Here is a 16,002-nt window from a genome sequence, read left to right on the forward strand (position 1 = left end):
AACGCCATGTACGGCCGGGATTCGAAACCCCGCTCTTAAGTGGAAAAGGGGCCTGTGTGTGTGTGTGTGTGTGTGTGTGTGTGTGTGTGTGTGTGTGTGTGTCGCTTACTTGCTTGCTGCATTGGGTACGGTGATGCTCGTTGTAGTCTGGGGGTGGAGGTGGAGGTGGGGTTGCGTGACTTTTTTCCTGTTTGATGAGACAGGCATCCATAAGGTTATTTATTTGCCACTTTTCTTTAGTATAAACCATTGCATTAAGTACAAGTTCAAATCCTACAAATGTAACCTAGTAGTGGCAGCTAGTGTTCTTCCGAAATGAAGAACAGCAGCCCCCCCTCTCCACACAGTAATTAATCAATTGTAAGTATTGTAAGACTAGCATATACCGGTATAGGTCAAATGTTTATTAAAAAATTCTGACTTCATACGAACTTTTCGTAGGGGTAACTGGTGGGAAACTCTGTGCAGATCCCATGCTGTCATCAGTCTGATAATCTTGCAGTTCTGGCTCTTGCAGTTCTGGCTCTGAACTGAAGTGCCCTAAAGAAAACAGTGATTAACACCTTCTGAAATTCTAATGCATAGAAACAAATGACTACAATTAATTAGAGTGCAAAACCATACCACAACAACTTAAGTGTGCGTGCGTCGCTTACTTGGTTGCATTGGCTCAGGCAATTGAGTGGAGCTGGGTCCAGGCGACTTGGTTTTTTCTGTTTGATGAGACAGGCATCCATGAGAAGGTGATCTACTTTACTTTTATTCAATATGAACTACCATTGCATTTAATATATCCTCCATATATGACAGAGTGGCAGCTCCAAAATGAAATAAATGCAAACAATGATGACTTTAACAAACCAACAATCTAAAGTTGAAAAATGTTTAAGGAAGCACAACCTAGTTTTGGGGTGTGTGTGTGTGTGTCACAATTACTTCCTTGGTGTTTCTGGGCATTTTGGTCAGAGGATGGAGTGGAGGTCGTCCCTTGCGACTTTTCTGTTTGATGAGACATAGTTTTGGGATTCAGTGTGTGTCTCTATTACATTGTTGTGTATGACTAGCATACCACTATGAGTATGGGGCAAATGCTAATAAAAGCAGACTTCATACTAACCTTTTGGTCGAACACTTTGCAGCACCACCTTCTGTGGCACAAGTGGCAGCTCTGGACTGAAGCGACCTAAAGAAAACTGTGATTAAAACCGGATTTTTTTACTGTATAGACTCATTACCTGCCTTCAGCTGTATTGTATATGAAACAGAAAAGATACTATATTCCACGTCAATATTGCTCCCGTCACTGGCATTTGTAGCCTACACACTCAATCATAATCAAATGGGACTGCCAACGTCCAGCGGTGGGGGGAACAAACCTTGATCTTCCTCTTCTTCAGATTGCCCACCGTGTTCCTCTTCATCCTCAACTAATTGAGACAGAAATGTTGGCAAAAACTTCAGTTGCAAATAGCTTTGTTGAATTATTATTGTGTTGGCATACAGACGTTATAGTAGCCCTGTCGCAATTATTGCCTGATTGCAGTTGTGGGTGAAACGCCTTACTCGCTTCCACGTAAGAAAAATATTCAAAATGTTCCCAAAAAATAAAAAGAGGAAGAGTTGCCAAAACAGCTCTACAAGCCCACAGTCATCAAGAGCTTGTAGATCAGCCATTTTGTATATAAAACTTAAAGCAATGTTTCGTTTTTCATTTAATATTTTGTCATCTGTGCTTTTTTTTACAAAACCTAAAAGCCAAACAAATTATGCTTTTAGATTCCAAATGTTCAATGCCAAAAAACAATGACCTTGTTATTCAGTTATTCGAGTGACAATCAATCATGTAAGCGTTACAATTCAGAGAAGATTGACTACTGCCAAGTTAAAGAACATACCATATTCTGGATAAAGCCTTTTTTTCGTCTTTTTCCAGAAGGTTCTTCACCACCAGCTTCTGCAGCACTGGTGAGATCGTAATCTTCACATGCTTGGAAGTCATCTATCAATCAAACAGAGGCAAGGCAATGGTTGTCAATGCATAACATATGCACAAGTTGGCACGTTAATGAAGACAAAGTGCACATAATAGATGCAACTACCAACCTGAGCGCGTCTTCTCTTTTATGAGGCGAAACTGACGCCAGCCACTTTTTGGTTCTCGTCGTTCCGTCATGCGTTTCTTGGCATTTGGGACAGCTGGCCAAAACAGTTTCATATGTTCAAAGTCCATCCATTACAACTGTAACTCCCTCCGAGCACAAACAGACACAATGTGGTTTCCTTGAAACTGATTTATTGGAAGGTGCCTTCTTGCCCTCCCAATCCACCGTGAAAAATAAACAAACAATAAAACAAGCACGTACAATTAACATAAATGACATGCACAGCATGTAGATGCAAACATTTCACATGAGTAAAATACAGACAAAACAAACAACAAATACCTCGTTGGCTGCGTGCATAACAAAGGGGGAATACTCTCCAGTCTTCTTATAACCTTTTCTTAGACAGTCTCTTATGACCTTTACTTCTTGTAACTTTAAAGTCTTTGTGTGACCATGACCAGTGCGGAGCTGGCAGAGCTGCTGCTTCTAGCTGCGGCTTGATTGCATACACAAAACTCCTGTGTACCAATTGACGTGAGAGCAGACCAAACGAGACACAGAATATGACGTTGACTCTTCAAAATAAAAGCATTACAACAACTTGACATGAAATAATGTTTTAACATGAATGTAACTATTAACTATGAACTTCTTAATTATGCACTTGTACACTTAGAAAGATAATAAACAATTATGAACTTATTTTAACCTTATTATGAACTTTGTCTTAGAGAAATAAAGCAAACTATATCCCCTATAGTGGCAACAGTTACAACAACAACTTGAGACAAATACATGAAATAATGTTTTAAATGTGACTTAATTATGAACTTCTTCATTATGAACTTGTACCTTTTAGGAATAAAGCAAACTATATCACCTATAGTGGCAACAGTTACAATATGAATGTGTTTAAATGCCAGTGTAGCTGGTTCACACACACACACACACACACACACACACACACACACACACACACACACACACACACACACACACACACACACACACACACACACACACACACACACACACACACACACACACACAATGCAGCAGGCATTAGACAACCTGACAGCCACCAACCTGGCAACCCTGAATGAGCCAGTCAGCTGCCAGTCTCTGGTGTGTGTGAGAGAGAGAGTCCTGTACTGTTAAAACAAACTCTACCCTAACGTCAGTAAAAAGTACATTAAAACACTTTTTCCTTTCCAAAACAAACACAACGTACATTATGACAATATTTCACCCTTTGCATTGGTAAAATAGACTTTTTCTTTTTTTGTCTTCCCTTCCAAAAAAAGAAAAAAGATAAAATTACCCCAAATCCATGGTTAAGAGTATTCCACGATGGCTCAGTGGTTCTGGCAGTTGCTGATGGTGTGAGAGGACGCTGGTTCGAGACAGTCAACAAGTCTGCAGTCAAGATTCGTGACCTCGGACCAAGGATTAAGGATCCAGAATGAATAAATCAAAATAAATCAGTCTTTACCTTTTGGTCAAGTAAATGTACTATTGGAATGTATGTTGGCGGACGTAATCCAAGATAATCCACTCTGTCAACTTGTAACAGTCAGCAGTGCCAGTTGTTGCCACAGGGTGGTGCACTGCTCCCTTTTGTTTTGCTTTGTGTAGAAGATCTGACGCAATTCCACCTCTTGCTATAGATAGACATGACATGACATGATGTGTGTCAAACAATTGTCACACATGGATGGATGATTAGCCGTGTTTATTTATTTATTTCCGGGGGGAATGAATGAATGAATGAATGACTAACCCTGTAAAACCCGGATTAATTTCTACTTGCAAAAAAACGATTTCAACCTTACTACTACTTTTTACTACTAGGACTTATCAGAGGAAATCATGTAAAATAAATTATATATATATTTTTTGCACATTTATAATAATTATTAAAATAATAATAATACATTAATAACTCAGCGCCGTCCGAGTTACGTCCCGATAGGCAGAGAATAGTATATATCAGTAGCCCCTAGTTTCCATGTGCTGGCAATAGTTGGAAATGACACGTCCACCTGGGGGAAACCTTGACCAGGCTATGGTGAGTATGCCAGTATGGCCACATTATGCGTGTATTATGTTGGCAGCAGTGCTCCGTTCACGTTTGTTTATTATATTAGTGCTGTCTGCCGTGAGACCTGGCTTAATATGGTCAATACTGAATCAGTCTAAAATATGCTTTGGCGCCCCCCCCCCCCCCCCCCCTCCACCTCTCATCTTGTCTATAGACAGACATGACATGACATGACATGACATGACATGACATGATGTGTGTCAAACAATTGTCACACATGGATGGATGATTAGCATTGTTTATTTATTTATTTCCCGGGGGAGGGAATGAATGAATGAATGAATGAATACATACATACATACATACATACATACATACATACATACATACATACATACATACATACATACATACATACATACATACATTCATTCATTAATAAATAATCATATTTCCGGGGGCATTTCTCTCCAGGTGAGGACAACGCCATCCAGTCAACCAAATATGGATGTCAGAAGATCAGGCATCATCTCGTATGTATTACTTCTACTTCTACTACTACTACTACACACACACCTCACATTGGTTACAAACTCCACCTTACAAACTCCACCCCCTCTCGTTAATGACTCTGCCTCTCGTAATGTTAGGCCACACCTCTCATTGTCTTAGGCCACGCCTACTCGCTATGTAACTCCGCCTGCTTTGTGGGCGTGGTCTATGCAAATTGCATGGGCGTCGTTTATGCTTATTGATGGCCGTCGTCCCGTCCGCTTTGTGGGCGTGGCCTATGTGAATTAGTGGGCGGCGTCCCGCCTCCTTTGTGGCCGTAGTTTCGGCTACTTTGTGGGATTGGCTTATGCAAATGAAAGGGCGTGGTATGCAAATGAAGGGGATATGCAAATGAAGGTGTGTGGTATGCAAATGAAGGGGAGTAGTATGCAAATGAAGGGCGTGTTTCGGCTACTTTGTGGGATTAGTTTATGCAAATGAAAGGGCGTGGTATGCAAATGAAGGGGATATGCAAATGAAGGGTCTTGGTATGCAAATGAAGGGGATATGCAAATGAAGGGGTATGGTATGCAAATTAAGGGGAGTAGTGTGCAAATGAAGGGCGTGTTTCGGCTACTTTGTGGGATTAGCTTATGCAAATGAAAGGGCGTGGTATGCAAATGAAGGGGTGTAGTATGCAAATGAAGGGGAGTAGTATGCAAATGAAGGGCGTGTTTCGGCTACTTTGTGGGATTGGCTTATGCAAATGAAAGGGCGTGGTATGCAAATGAAGGGGATATGCAAATGAAGGGTCTTGGTATGCAAATGAAGGGGAGTGGTATGCAAATGAAGGTGCGTGGTATGCAAATGAAGGGCAGTGGTATGCAAATGAAGGGGAGTGGTATGCAAATGAAGGTGCGTGGTATGCAAATGAAGGTGCGTGGTATGCAAATGAAGGGGCATGGTATGCAAAGGAAGGGGCATGGTATGCAAATGAAGGGGCATGGTATGCAAATGAAGGGGAGTGGTATGCAAATTAAGGGGCATGTTTCTGCTACTTTGTGGGATTGGCTTATGCAAATGAAGGGTCTTGGTATGCAAATGAAGGGGATATGCAAATGAAGGGGTGTGATATGCAAATGAAGGGGCATGTTTCTGCTACTTTGTGGGATTGGCTTATGCAAATGAAGGGTCTTGGTATGCAAATGAAGGGGATATGCAAATGAAGGGGTGTGGTATGCAAATGAAGGGGAGGAGTATGCAAATGAAGGGCGTGTTTCGGCTACTTTGTGGGATTAGCTTAAGCAAATGAAAGGGCGTGGTATGCAAATGAAGGGGATATGCAAATGAAGGGGTGTGGTATGCAAATGAAGGGGAGTAGTATGCAAATGAAGGGCGTGTTTCGGCTACTTTGTGGGATTATCTTATGCAAATGAAGGTGTGTGGTATGCAAATGAAGGGGAGTAGTATGCAAATGAAGGGCGTGTTTCGGCTACTTTGTGGGATTAGTTTATGCAAATGAAAGGGCGTGGTATGCAAATGAAGGGGATATGCAAATGAAGGGTCTTGGTATGCAAATGAAGGGGATATGCAAATGAAGGTGTGGTATGCAAATGAAGGGGAGGAGTATGCAAATGAAGGGCGTGTTTCGGCTACTTTGTGGGATTAGCTTATGCAAATGAAAGGGCGTGGTATGCAAATGAAGGGGATATGCAAATGAAGGGGTGTAGTATGCAAATGAAGGGGAGTAGTATGCAAATGAAGGGGGTGTTTCGGCTACTTTGTGGGATTGGCTTATGCAAATGAAAGGGCGTGGTATGCAAATGAAGCGGATATGCAAATGAAGGGTCTTGGTATGCAAATGAAGGGGATATGCAAATGAAGGGGTGTGGTATGCAAATGAAGGGGCATGTTTCTGCTACTTTGTGGGATTGGCTTATGCAAATGAAGGGTCTTGGTATGCAAATGAAGGGGATATGCAAATGAAGGGGTGTGGTATGCAAATGAAGGGGAGGAGTATGCAAATGAAGGGCGTGTTTCGGCTACTTTGTGGAATTAGCTTAAGCAAATGAAAGGGCGTGGTATGCAAATGAAGGGGATATGCAAATGAAGGGTCTTGGTATGCAAATGAAGGGGATATGCAAATGAAGGGGTGTGGTATGCAAATGAAGGGGCATGGTTCCGGCTACTTTGTGGAATTAGTTTATGCAAATGAAGGTGCGTGGTATGCAAATGAAGGGGCGTGGTATGCAAATGAAGGGGCATGGTTCCGGCTACTTTGTGGAATTAGTTTATGCAAATGAAGGTGCGTGGTATGCAAATGAAGGTGCGTGGTATGCAAATGAAGGGGAGGGGTATGCAAATGAAGGGGCATGGTTCCGGCTACTTTGTGGAATTAGTTTATGCAAATGAAGGTGCGTGGTATGCAAATGAAGGGGAGTGGTATGCAAATGAAGGTGCGTGGTATGCACATGAAGGGGCATGGTATGCAAATGAAGGTGCGTGGTATGCAAATGAAGGGGAGTGGTATGCAAACGAAGGGCGTGGCGACACCCACTAATTTGCATAAGCGACACCCACTAATTTGCATAGCCCTCACCCACAAAGTAGCCGAAACAACGCCCTTCAAATTTTCATAACCCACTCCCACAAAGTACCGGGAACCACGCCCCTTCATTTGCATACCACTCCCCTTCATTTGCATACCACGCCCCTTCATTTGCATACCACACTCCTTCATTTGCACAAGCCAATCCCACATAGTAACCGAAACACGCCCTTCATTTGCATACCAGTCCCCTTCATTTGCATACCATACCCCTTCATTTGCATAAACCAATCCCACAAAGTAGCCGAAACATGCCCTTCATTTGCATACCACTCCCCTTCATTTGCATACCACGCACCTTCATTTGCATAAACTAATCCCACAAAGTAGCCGGAACCATGCCCCTTCATTTGCATACCACTCCCCTTCATTTGCATACCACGCACCTTCATTTGCATAATTTAATCCCACAAAGTAGCCGGAGCCATGCCCCTTCATTTGCATACCACGCCCCTTCATTTGCATACCACGCCCCTGCATAAGCAAATCCCACAAAGTAGCCGAAACACGCCCTTCATTTGCATACCACTCCCCTTCATTTGCATACCACTCCCCTTCATTTGCATACCACGCACCTTCATTTGCATGCCACGCACCTTAATTTGCATAAACCACTCCCCTTCATTTGCATACCACGCACCTTCATTTGCATAAACCAATCCCACAAAGTAGCCGAAACATGCCATACCACTCCCCTTCATTTGCATACCACGCACCTTCATTTGCATAAACTAATCCCACAAAGTAGCCGGAGCCATGCCCCTTCATTTGCATACCACGCCCCTTCATTTGCATACCACGCCCCTGCATAAGCAAATCCCACAAAGTAGCCGAAACACGCCCTTCATTTGCATACCACTCCCCTTCATTTGCATACCACTCCCCTTCATTTGCATACCACGCACCTTCATTTGCATGCCACGCACCTTAATTTGCATAAACCACTCCCCTTCATTTGCATACCACGCACCTTCATTTGCATAAACCAATCCCACAAAGTAGCCGAAACATGCCATACCACGCACCTTAATTTGCATACCACGCCCCTTCATTTGCATAAACCAATCCCCTTCATTTGCATGCCACGCCCCTTCATTTGCATACCACGCACCTTAATGTGCATACCACTCCCCTTCATTTGCATAAACCAATCCCACAAAGTAGCCGAAACATGCCCTTCATTTGCATGCCACGCACCTTCATTTGCATAAACTAATCCCACAAAGTAGCCGGAACCATGCCCCTTCATTTGCATACCACTCCCCTTCATTTGCATACCACACACCTTCATTTGCATACCACGCACCTTCATTTGCATAAGCCAATCCCACAAAGTAGCAGAAACATTGCCCTTCATTTGCATACAACTCCCCTTCATTTGCATACCACTCCCCTTCATTTGCATACCACTCCCCTTCATTTGCACACTACGCCCCTTCATTTGCATAAGCCGATCCCACAAAGTAGCCGAAACACGCCCTTCATTTGCATATCACTCCCCTTCATTTGCATACTGCGCACCTTCATTTGCATACCACGCACCTTAATTTGCATACCACTCCCCTTCATTTGCATACCACTCCCCTTCATTTGCATACCACGCACCTTCATTTGCATACCACTCCCCTTCATTTGCATACTACGCCCCTTCATTTGCATAAGCCGATCCCACAAAGTAGCCGAAACACGCCCTTCATTTGCATACCACTCCCCTTCATTTGCATGCCACGCACCTTCATTTGCATAAACTAATCCCACAAAGTAGCCGGAACCATGCCTCTTCATTTGCATACCACTCCCCTTCATTTGCATACCACGCACCTTCATTTGCATACCACTCCCATTCATTTGCATGCCACGCCCCTTCATTTGCATAAACCAATCCCACAAAGTAGCCGAAACATGCCCCTTCATTTGCATACCACTCCCCTTCATTTGCATGCCACGCACCTTCATTTGCATAAACTAATCCCACAAAGTAGCCGGAACCATGCCTCTTCATTTGCATAAGCCAATCCCACAAAGTAGCAGAAACATGCCCTTCATTTGCATACAACTCCCCTTCATTTGCATACCACTCCCCTTCATTTGCACACTACGCCCCTTCATTTGCATAAGCCGATCCCACAAAGTAGCCGAAACACGCCCTTCATTTGCATATCACTCCCCTTCATTTGCATACTGCGCACCTTCATTTGCATACCACGCACCTTCATTTGCATACCACTCCCCTTCATTTGCATACCACGCACCTTCATTTGCATACCACTCCCATTCATTTGCATGCCACGCCCCTTCATTTGCATAAACCAATCCCACAAAGTAGCCGAAACATGCCCTTCATTTGCATACCACTCCCCTTCATTTGCATACCACGCACCTTCATTTGCATGCCACACCCCTTCATTTGCATAAACCACTCCCACAAAGTAGGCGGGGTGACACCCACTAATTTACATAAGCGACACCCACTAATTTGCATATACCACACCCACAAAGTAGCCGGAACCACGCCCTTCATTAGCATAAACTGCTCCCACAAAGTAAGTTAGCGAGAAAAGTCGCGAAATTCGACAGAACAAATCCGAGACCATCACCGCAACCGGGTCGCGGCCCCGATCGCAGCCGTATAGGGTTTGGGCCAAACGGACATACGGTCGCGACAGTAGCCCTGCACGAAAGCCTCGAAATTTGCGACTTTGACGCGAAAGTCGCAGAACCAATCCGAGACCATCACCGCGGCCGGGTCGCGGCCCCGATCGCAGCCGTATAGGTTTCGGGCCAAACGGACATACGGCCGCGGCGGTAGCCTTGAACGAACGCCTACAAATTGCCGACTTTGACGCGCGCCAACGCGCCAACGATAAAACATCACGGTCCGACGTTCGGATATGTCGGAGAGCCAGCCGAGACGAACGGTTAGGTGTCTCGGACGTACGCCTCCGACAGTCGTACAAAACGTCCTTCACTTTGGCTCTGTGCATGCAGACACGTCATAGACCCATAGACTCTAACAGCGTCCTGGCTGAAAAAGTGAAACGAGACCGTGCCTCTTAGAAAGGTCGCCCGAGGACGTTCTATAGATCCATGCGTCTCCGGGAGCTCTATAACATATCCGAAAATCATCCCGGAAGGCCTCACCGTCGTGGCGTTCCAGTGAAGCAAAGTTTGACGTTCACGCGCGCCTATGACGACGATCGTAAGTCTGTTCGGGATGGGCCGAACAGCTCTGCGATCGCGGCGACGAGCCGATCTTCGTGATGTTCTGAGTTTTTTTCTGCGACCTCGGGAACCTCAAATCTGACCCGAGGCCTAGCATTGCAGTGTAGTTCCCTTTATCGGACGCTTGTAAGAGTCCCACAAAATCGCCATTTTATTCGCCATGGCCTGAATATGGATATTCGGGGGTGTTACATATTTAAAAAAATATCTATCACTTAATTGTTAAGGCATTTGGCCCAAAGGTCACCGTGGCAGTCTTTCGGCTGACCTTTGACCTTTGCAAACGTCGTGGAAATTCGAGACCAGTTCCATTGGATTCGACATGTCCTGAATATGGATATTGGAGGTTCTTACATATTTTTAAAAATATATATCACCCCGTTTTTTTAAGAATTTGGCCCAAAGGGTCACTGTTGCAGTCTTTTTGCTGACCATTGACCTTTGCAAACGTCCTGGAAAGTCGAGACCGGCCCCATTGAATTTGGGACGCTCTAAATATGAATAAAATGTCTCGTTTGCGAAGAATAGGGTTAGGGAACATATTTTAAAGGTGTGTTTTGTCTGTTTTCACTTCTGTGGAGAGAGGGGAGAGAGGAGGCAGTCTTTTTGCTGACCATTGACCTTTGCAAACGGCGTGGAGAGCCCAGACCGACGCCATTGGATTCTGCATTTTCTAAATATGAATAAAATGTCTAGTTTGTGAAGAATAACATTAATGAACATGTTGTGTTTTGTGTTTTGTCTGTTCATTCAAAAAGAGAGGAGAGGAGAGGAGGGGAGAGGCATATGCCTTCATACATGTGGATGGGCTGTGGCGCTGTTCTGAATTCCACTGGCAGATGACGGTCTTTTCTTTGATTCGTTTCTCTGACTTCCTATGTAAGTGCTGCTATTAAAATGCTTACTTTAAAAAGACTAAAATAGCTAAAATACAACAATTCATGGTCATAAGTTCATAAAGCATAATTCATAATAATGTCATGATACAATAATAAATATGTGGTTCATAATTGATTTCATATGAGGTTAAAAATGTAAACATTTTGTGATGATAACTTTCTGAGGCAGAACCAAGTTCCCTGTCTGTCAGTAGCAACACTGGACCATGATTGACTGACTGATTGATGCATGATTGCCTGGCATTGCACACAGGTGGTACAAACATTTCTCTCACTCATTCAGACTCTGGTCTGCACAAGGAAGCACACTCGCAGCAGAGTAGTGTGTTTGAACTGTTTAAAGTTATTAAACACGGTCAAAAGGACATTCAAAGGACTGTATGAAACTCAAGAAGCATCAAGAACCTCTTTACACAACAAGCGGCCAACGAGGTATTATTATTTGAGAGTTATCTTTGTTGTGTTGTATTGTGGTGTTTTGACGGACACGTTCACCTGCGCATCGCGCATTTCTACATGTTTTGTATTTCTTTGTTTGATCAATATTATGTATTGCGACGTAATTTGTTGATTGTTTATGTGTTTATTATTTTGTGTGAACATAGTTCTCACGGCATGGAACAGCAGAGGGATGAGAAGAATGCCCAATAAATGCCCGTTTATAAAGAACCGACCTGTGTCGTCAATGTTGTGAGAAGAGCTACATCCTACGTGTGTGTGTTTCGTGTCGTGTCATTCATCATCACTTTGTTTACTTTACTTTATCACAGCTAACTAGGGTGACCAGATGTCCCGATTTGTGCGGGATTGTCCCGCATTTCAATGACTTTTCATGCGTCCCGCAAATTGAGACGTTGTCCCGCATTATGATAGACAGGCTCCGGTTTTCATCAAATGTGCGCTTTATCTGTGGGTCTGTGGGAGAGCAGCGGAGCTGCGGAGGCTGTCATGACAGGGCCAGGGGGCGGGCCGTGACTGTGTGTGTGTGTGTGTGTGTGTGTGTGTGTGTGTGTGTGTGTGTGTGTGCGTGTGGGTAGGTAGGATTGGCTGTCAATCAAACAGCCGGGCAGAGAGGGGGAAATCAAATCAATGCGGTGCGGATAGTTTAGTGAACACCCACCAAAACAAAACAACGCACGAAACACAGTACAACGAGTTAGCGTCTTAGCTAAAACATGGAGGAGAAAAGGGAAGAAAATGAAGTGCAGTTACAACAAGCACAGGGAAACTATTTATCCGTGGGTGAAGAAGCCATGCAGTGCAAGGCATATTGAAAGAGTCTTCTGTGACATTTGTAATTAGAGTCGTTTCTCAGTGACACACGGAGGAGGTGAATAACGACGTGAAGCAACGTGTTGATCAAAAGGAGGCTTCACGTGAAGCTGTCAGTATTCTACCATTTACGGTATTCTACGTCAATCTGACGTTGGGATGATACGTTGAACGGATGTTGGAATTTGGTTACTTAACAACACAACTAAAAACCAACCAAATACCAACGTCTAATGATGTAAGACTTTAACGTTGTGTGGACGTTGGAATTATAACGTTAGGCAGACATTGAGGTTTGGTCAAAATCCTGACAACAGCATGTCAGTATTCTACGTCAATCTGACGTTGGGATAATACGTTGAAGAGACGTTGGATTTTGGTTACTTAACAACACAACTAAAAACCAACCAAATACCAACGTCTAATGATGTAAGACTTTAACGTTGTGTGGACGTTGGAATTATAACGTTAGGCAGACATTGAGGTTTGGTCAAAATCCTGACAACAGCATGTCAGTATTCTACGTCAATCTGACGTTGGGATAATACGTTGAAGAGACGTTGGAATTTGGTTACTTAACAACACAACTAAAAACCAACCAAATACCAACGTCTAATGTAAGACTTTAACGTTGTGTGGACGTTGGAATTATAACGTTAGGCAGACATTGAGGTTTGGTCAAAATCCTGACAACAGCATGTCAGTATTCTACGTCAATCTGACGTTGGGATGATACGTTGAAGAGACGTTGGATTTTGGTTACTTAACAACACAACTAAAAACCAACGTCTAATGATGTAAGACTTTAACGTTGTGTGGACGTTGGAATTATAACGTTAGGCAGACATTGAGGTTTGGTCAAAATCCCGACAACAGCATGTCAGTATTCTACGTCAATCCGACGTTGGGATAATACGTTGAAGAGACGTTGGATTTTGGTTACTTAACAACACAACTAAAAACCAACCAAATACCAACGTCAGTTGACGTCAGATTAATACGTCACATATACCGTTGGAATTTGACGTTGTTCCGACGTTGGATTTTGGTTGTCTGACGTTAGAACCTAAATCCAACCAAAAAAAAACGTCAACTGACGTTGTGTGCCAGCTGGGAAGATGTGGAAATTCACAGAAAAGGCTTTGCACCTGTTGCTACGTAATAAAAAATGCAACATGTCCAGGTTCAGGTGAAAGTCTCATGCATACATTTAAAATGTAATACATCAAGTACTATGAGAACATCAAGTTGGCAAACATCACGCAAAAATTAACCAGTCAATGTCAACTAGATCTAGACAATGAGAAACTATAGTGGCCATGAACAGCAGGTGAAAAACGCATGCATTCCGTTTGTGTCCGAGCATAGGCATGGTAACGCCCGCCTGCCTGTGATTGGCCTACCGACACTGCCCGTCTTGACTGTCCTAACGGCCCTCCATAGTCCTCCGAGGTGGGAAATAAATAATACAAGTAGTAGGCCTATGGTATGATACAAGAGAACGCTAACTTGTATGTTTTATTTTTGTAGAAGAGGCAAACTAATATTGTTTATGCCGTTTGCTTTGATAGAATAATTTGTTGATTATTGTGTAATTTGTTTGTATGTGTAAACTTGAAACATTATTGTAGCTATAAAATAAAAAGGTCTATTTTCCCTTCATATTTTTTCCTTTTTAGTGTAATAGTATTAGTTTACTATAATTAGATTAATACTTTATTTAGAACACACCCACATCAAATCATAGTACAACATATGTGTTCAATCAATCAATTATTCAATCAAAGCAAACGGCATAAACGATATTAGTTTGGCTCTTACAAGTTAGTTACAAGGCTGCATTCTGTCACTTGTGCCAAGCTGTCATTCTCTTGTAGCCTATTATTTATTTCTCAATCTCACCACGGAGTAACCTCGCGTCTCGGAGGACAGTCAAGACGGGCAGTGTCAGTAGACCAATCACAGGCAGGCGGTGTCAGGCACCAGAAAGGATAGGACTCAAAAGCAGGCAGCAAAACCTTTAACGGGTTTTATTATAAAGTCAAGGGAACAGGCAGAGGCGTCGTAGGTAGGGAAAGCGTGGGTCAGGGTTCCGGGAAGGCTGTCCGTGGGGCGTCGGTTCCGATAGGGATTAGGCAAGCCGTAAGTCAGAGTTCGGTCCGGGTCCATACACAGTGGTTCTGGGAACAGGCAAAAGTACAAGGCGTCAGGCAAGGGATAACTAGGGACAGGCTAAGGTCAGATACAATAACAGGCAGGATAACAGGTTCAAGACTAACGGCGTGCTAACCTAGGGTAAACTGGGTTGATCTGCAGGCAGAGAACAATGGGTAGCTGCAGACAATAAGTAACCTTGGTTACTCAGCGTAGAACCTGGTGCAGGTGCGCTCACACTGGTGTGGGCGTGACAGGCAGGGCGTTACCATGCCTCAGCCATGCCTATACTCGGACACGCTATAAAAACAACTCACTTAGTATCACACCACCATTAGGCTAATGCCATCATCAAGTGTGAGTTAAGAGGTGTCTTCTATCTACTTGTGATTCTGTGGTCTATGTGACTCTGTCCCAGGGCTGTGCAGAGAGCACTGAGAGGGCAGAGGCCCAAACTCCAAAAAAAAGACAATGTAAACATTAAAATATATAATATTGATAACAGCTATTTTTACAGCCTGGCATTTGTTTTTTTGTTGGGGGTAAAGGGGCACTTAGGCAAAAGAGCAGGTGCCTAAGCCCATAAAAAATGGGGGGAATTGACTAATTGAGACATGCAAATAAAATACACTCAGCATTACCTCCACTTCCATTATCAAAGAGTTTCATCTTATGTTGATTCTTTGATGTTTCTGACATTTGCATAAAGTGCATCAGCTGCACGTTGAGGTCTTGATGAGTCTGTGACTGAAACATGAGTTGAAAGATGATTAGAAGCTTTGCAGAATGTGGGCCAACAGTTTGATGAATGCGTTGGTGTTTTTATCTCTCAATTGGTTGTGCCAGAGTTGTGTTGTTCATTGAGTTCAATTCTCATTCCAGCTTAATAAATCACATATACAGTGATTATCTGTTTACTGGCACATGTCCCCAATATATGAATAACTCTGTATGAATGAATAACATGAGAATATATTTAAACAGTATACTGTACCCTTTGGAACGTGATGAGATCGATCCAGTACTTCATAGACGCTCGTGTTGCCTAAGTGGACAAATTGTTTATTTTTTAATTTTATTTCAAACATTACGGTGATGGACTTATTGCACTTATTGCCAGCTAATGTTAGAAATTAAACTATTTTAATTTTGAAAAGTGTTCTTAATAAGCAACATTATTGGTTCAAAGACTGACCGTGTTGCAGTGGG

At 43.2% G+C, this 16,002-nt stretch overlaps 2 protein-coding genes across 2 annotated transcripts in view; both read right to left on the minus strand.

Moving 5' to 3' along the window:
• LOC306913320 (uncharacterized protein) overlaps positions 1 to 995 on the minus strand; it is a gene marked incomplete at its 3' end in the record, with an annotated part of 60,507 nt that extends 59,512 nt beyond the window's left edge. Inside the window, exons 1-4 of the mRNA XM_079489908.1 lie at positions 937 to 995; positions 657 to 713; positions 433 to 540; positions 110 to 187 (exon numbers count right to left, since the gene is read on the minus strand). Of these exons, the coding sequence (XP_079346034.1) occupies positions 110 to 187; positions 433 to 540; positions 657 to 666 (196 nt within the window). The 5' untranslated portion in view covers positions 667 to 713; positions 937 to 995. The remainder of the gene's footprint in view (positions 1 to 109; positions 188 to 432; positions 541 to 656; positions 714 to 936) is intronic.
• Positions 996 to 14,637: 13,642 nt separating this feature from the next.
• LOC306913321 (uncharacterized protein) overlaps positions 14,638 to 16,002 on the minus strand; it is a gene marked incomplete at its 3' end in the record, with an annotated part of 3,205 nt that continues 1,840 nt past the window's right edge. Inside the window, exons 3-6 of the mRNA XM_079489909.1 lie at positions 15,989 to 16,002; positions 15,788 to 15,838; positions 15,435 to 15,540; positions 14,638 to 14,819 (exon numbers count right to left, since the gene is read on the minus strand). The exon at positions 15,989 to 16,002 is cut by the window's right edge and continues 42 nt beyond it. Of these exons, the coding sequence (XP_079346035.1) occupies positions 14,638 to 14,819; positions 15,435 to 15,540; positions 15,788 to 15,838; positions 15,989 to 16,002 (353 nt within the window). The remainder of the gene's footprint in view (positions 14,820 to 15,434; positions 15,541 to 15,787; positions 15,839 to 15,988) is intronic.

Source organism: Electrona antarctica (genome assembly GCF_951216825.1).
Source record: "Electrona antarctica genome assembly, chromosome: 20".
NCBI classification, from domain to species: domain Eukaryota; kingdom Metazoa; phylum Chordata; class Actinopteri; order Myctophiformes; family Myctophidae; genus Electrona; species Electrona antarctica.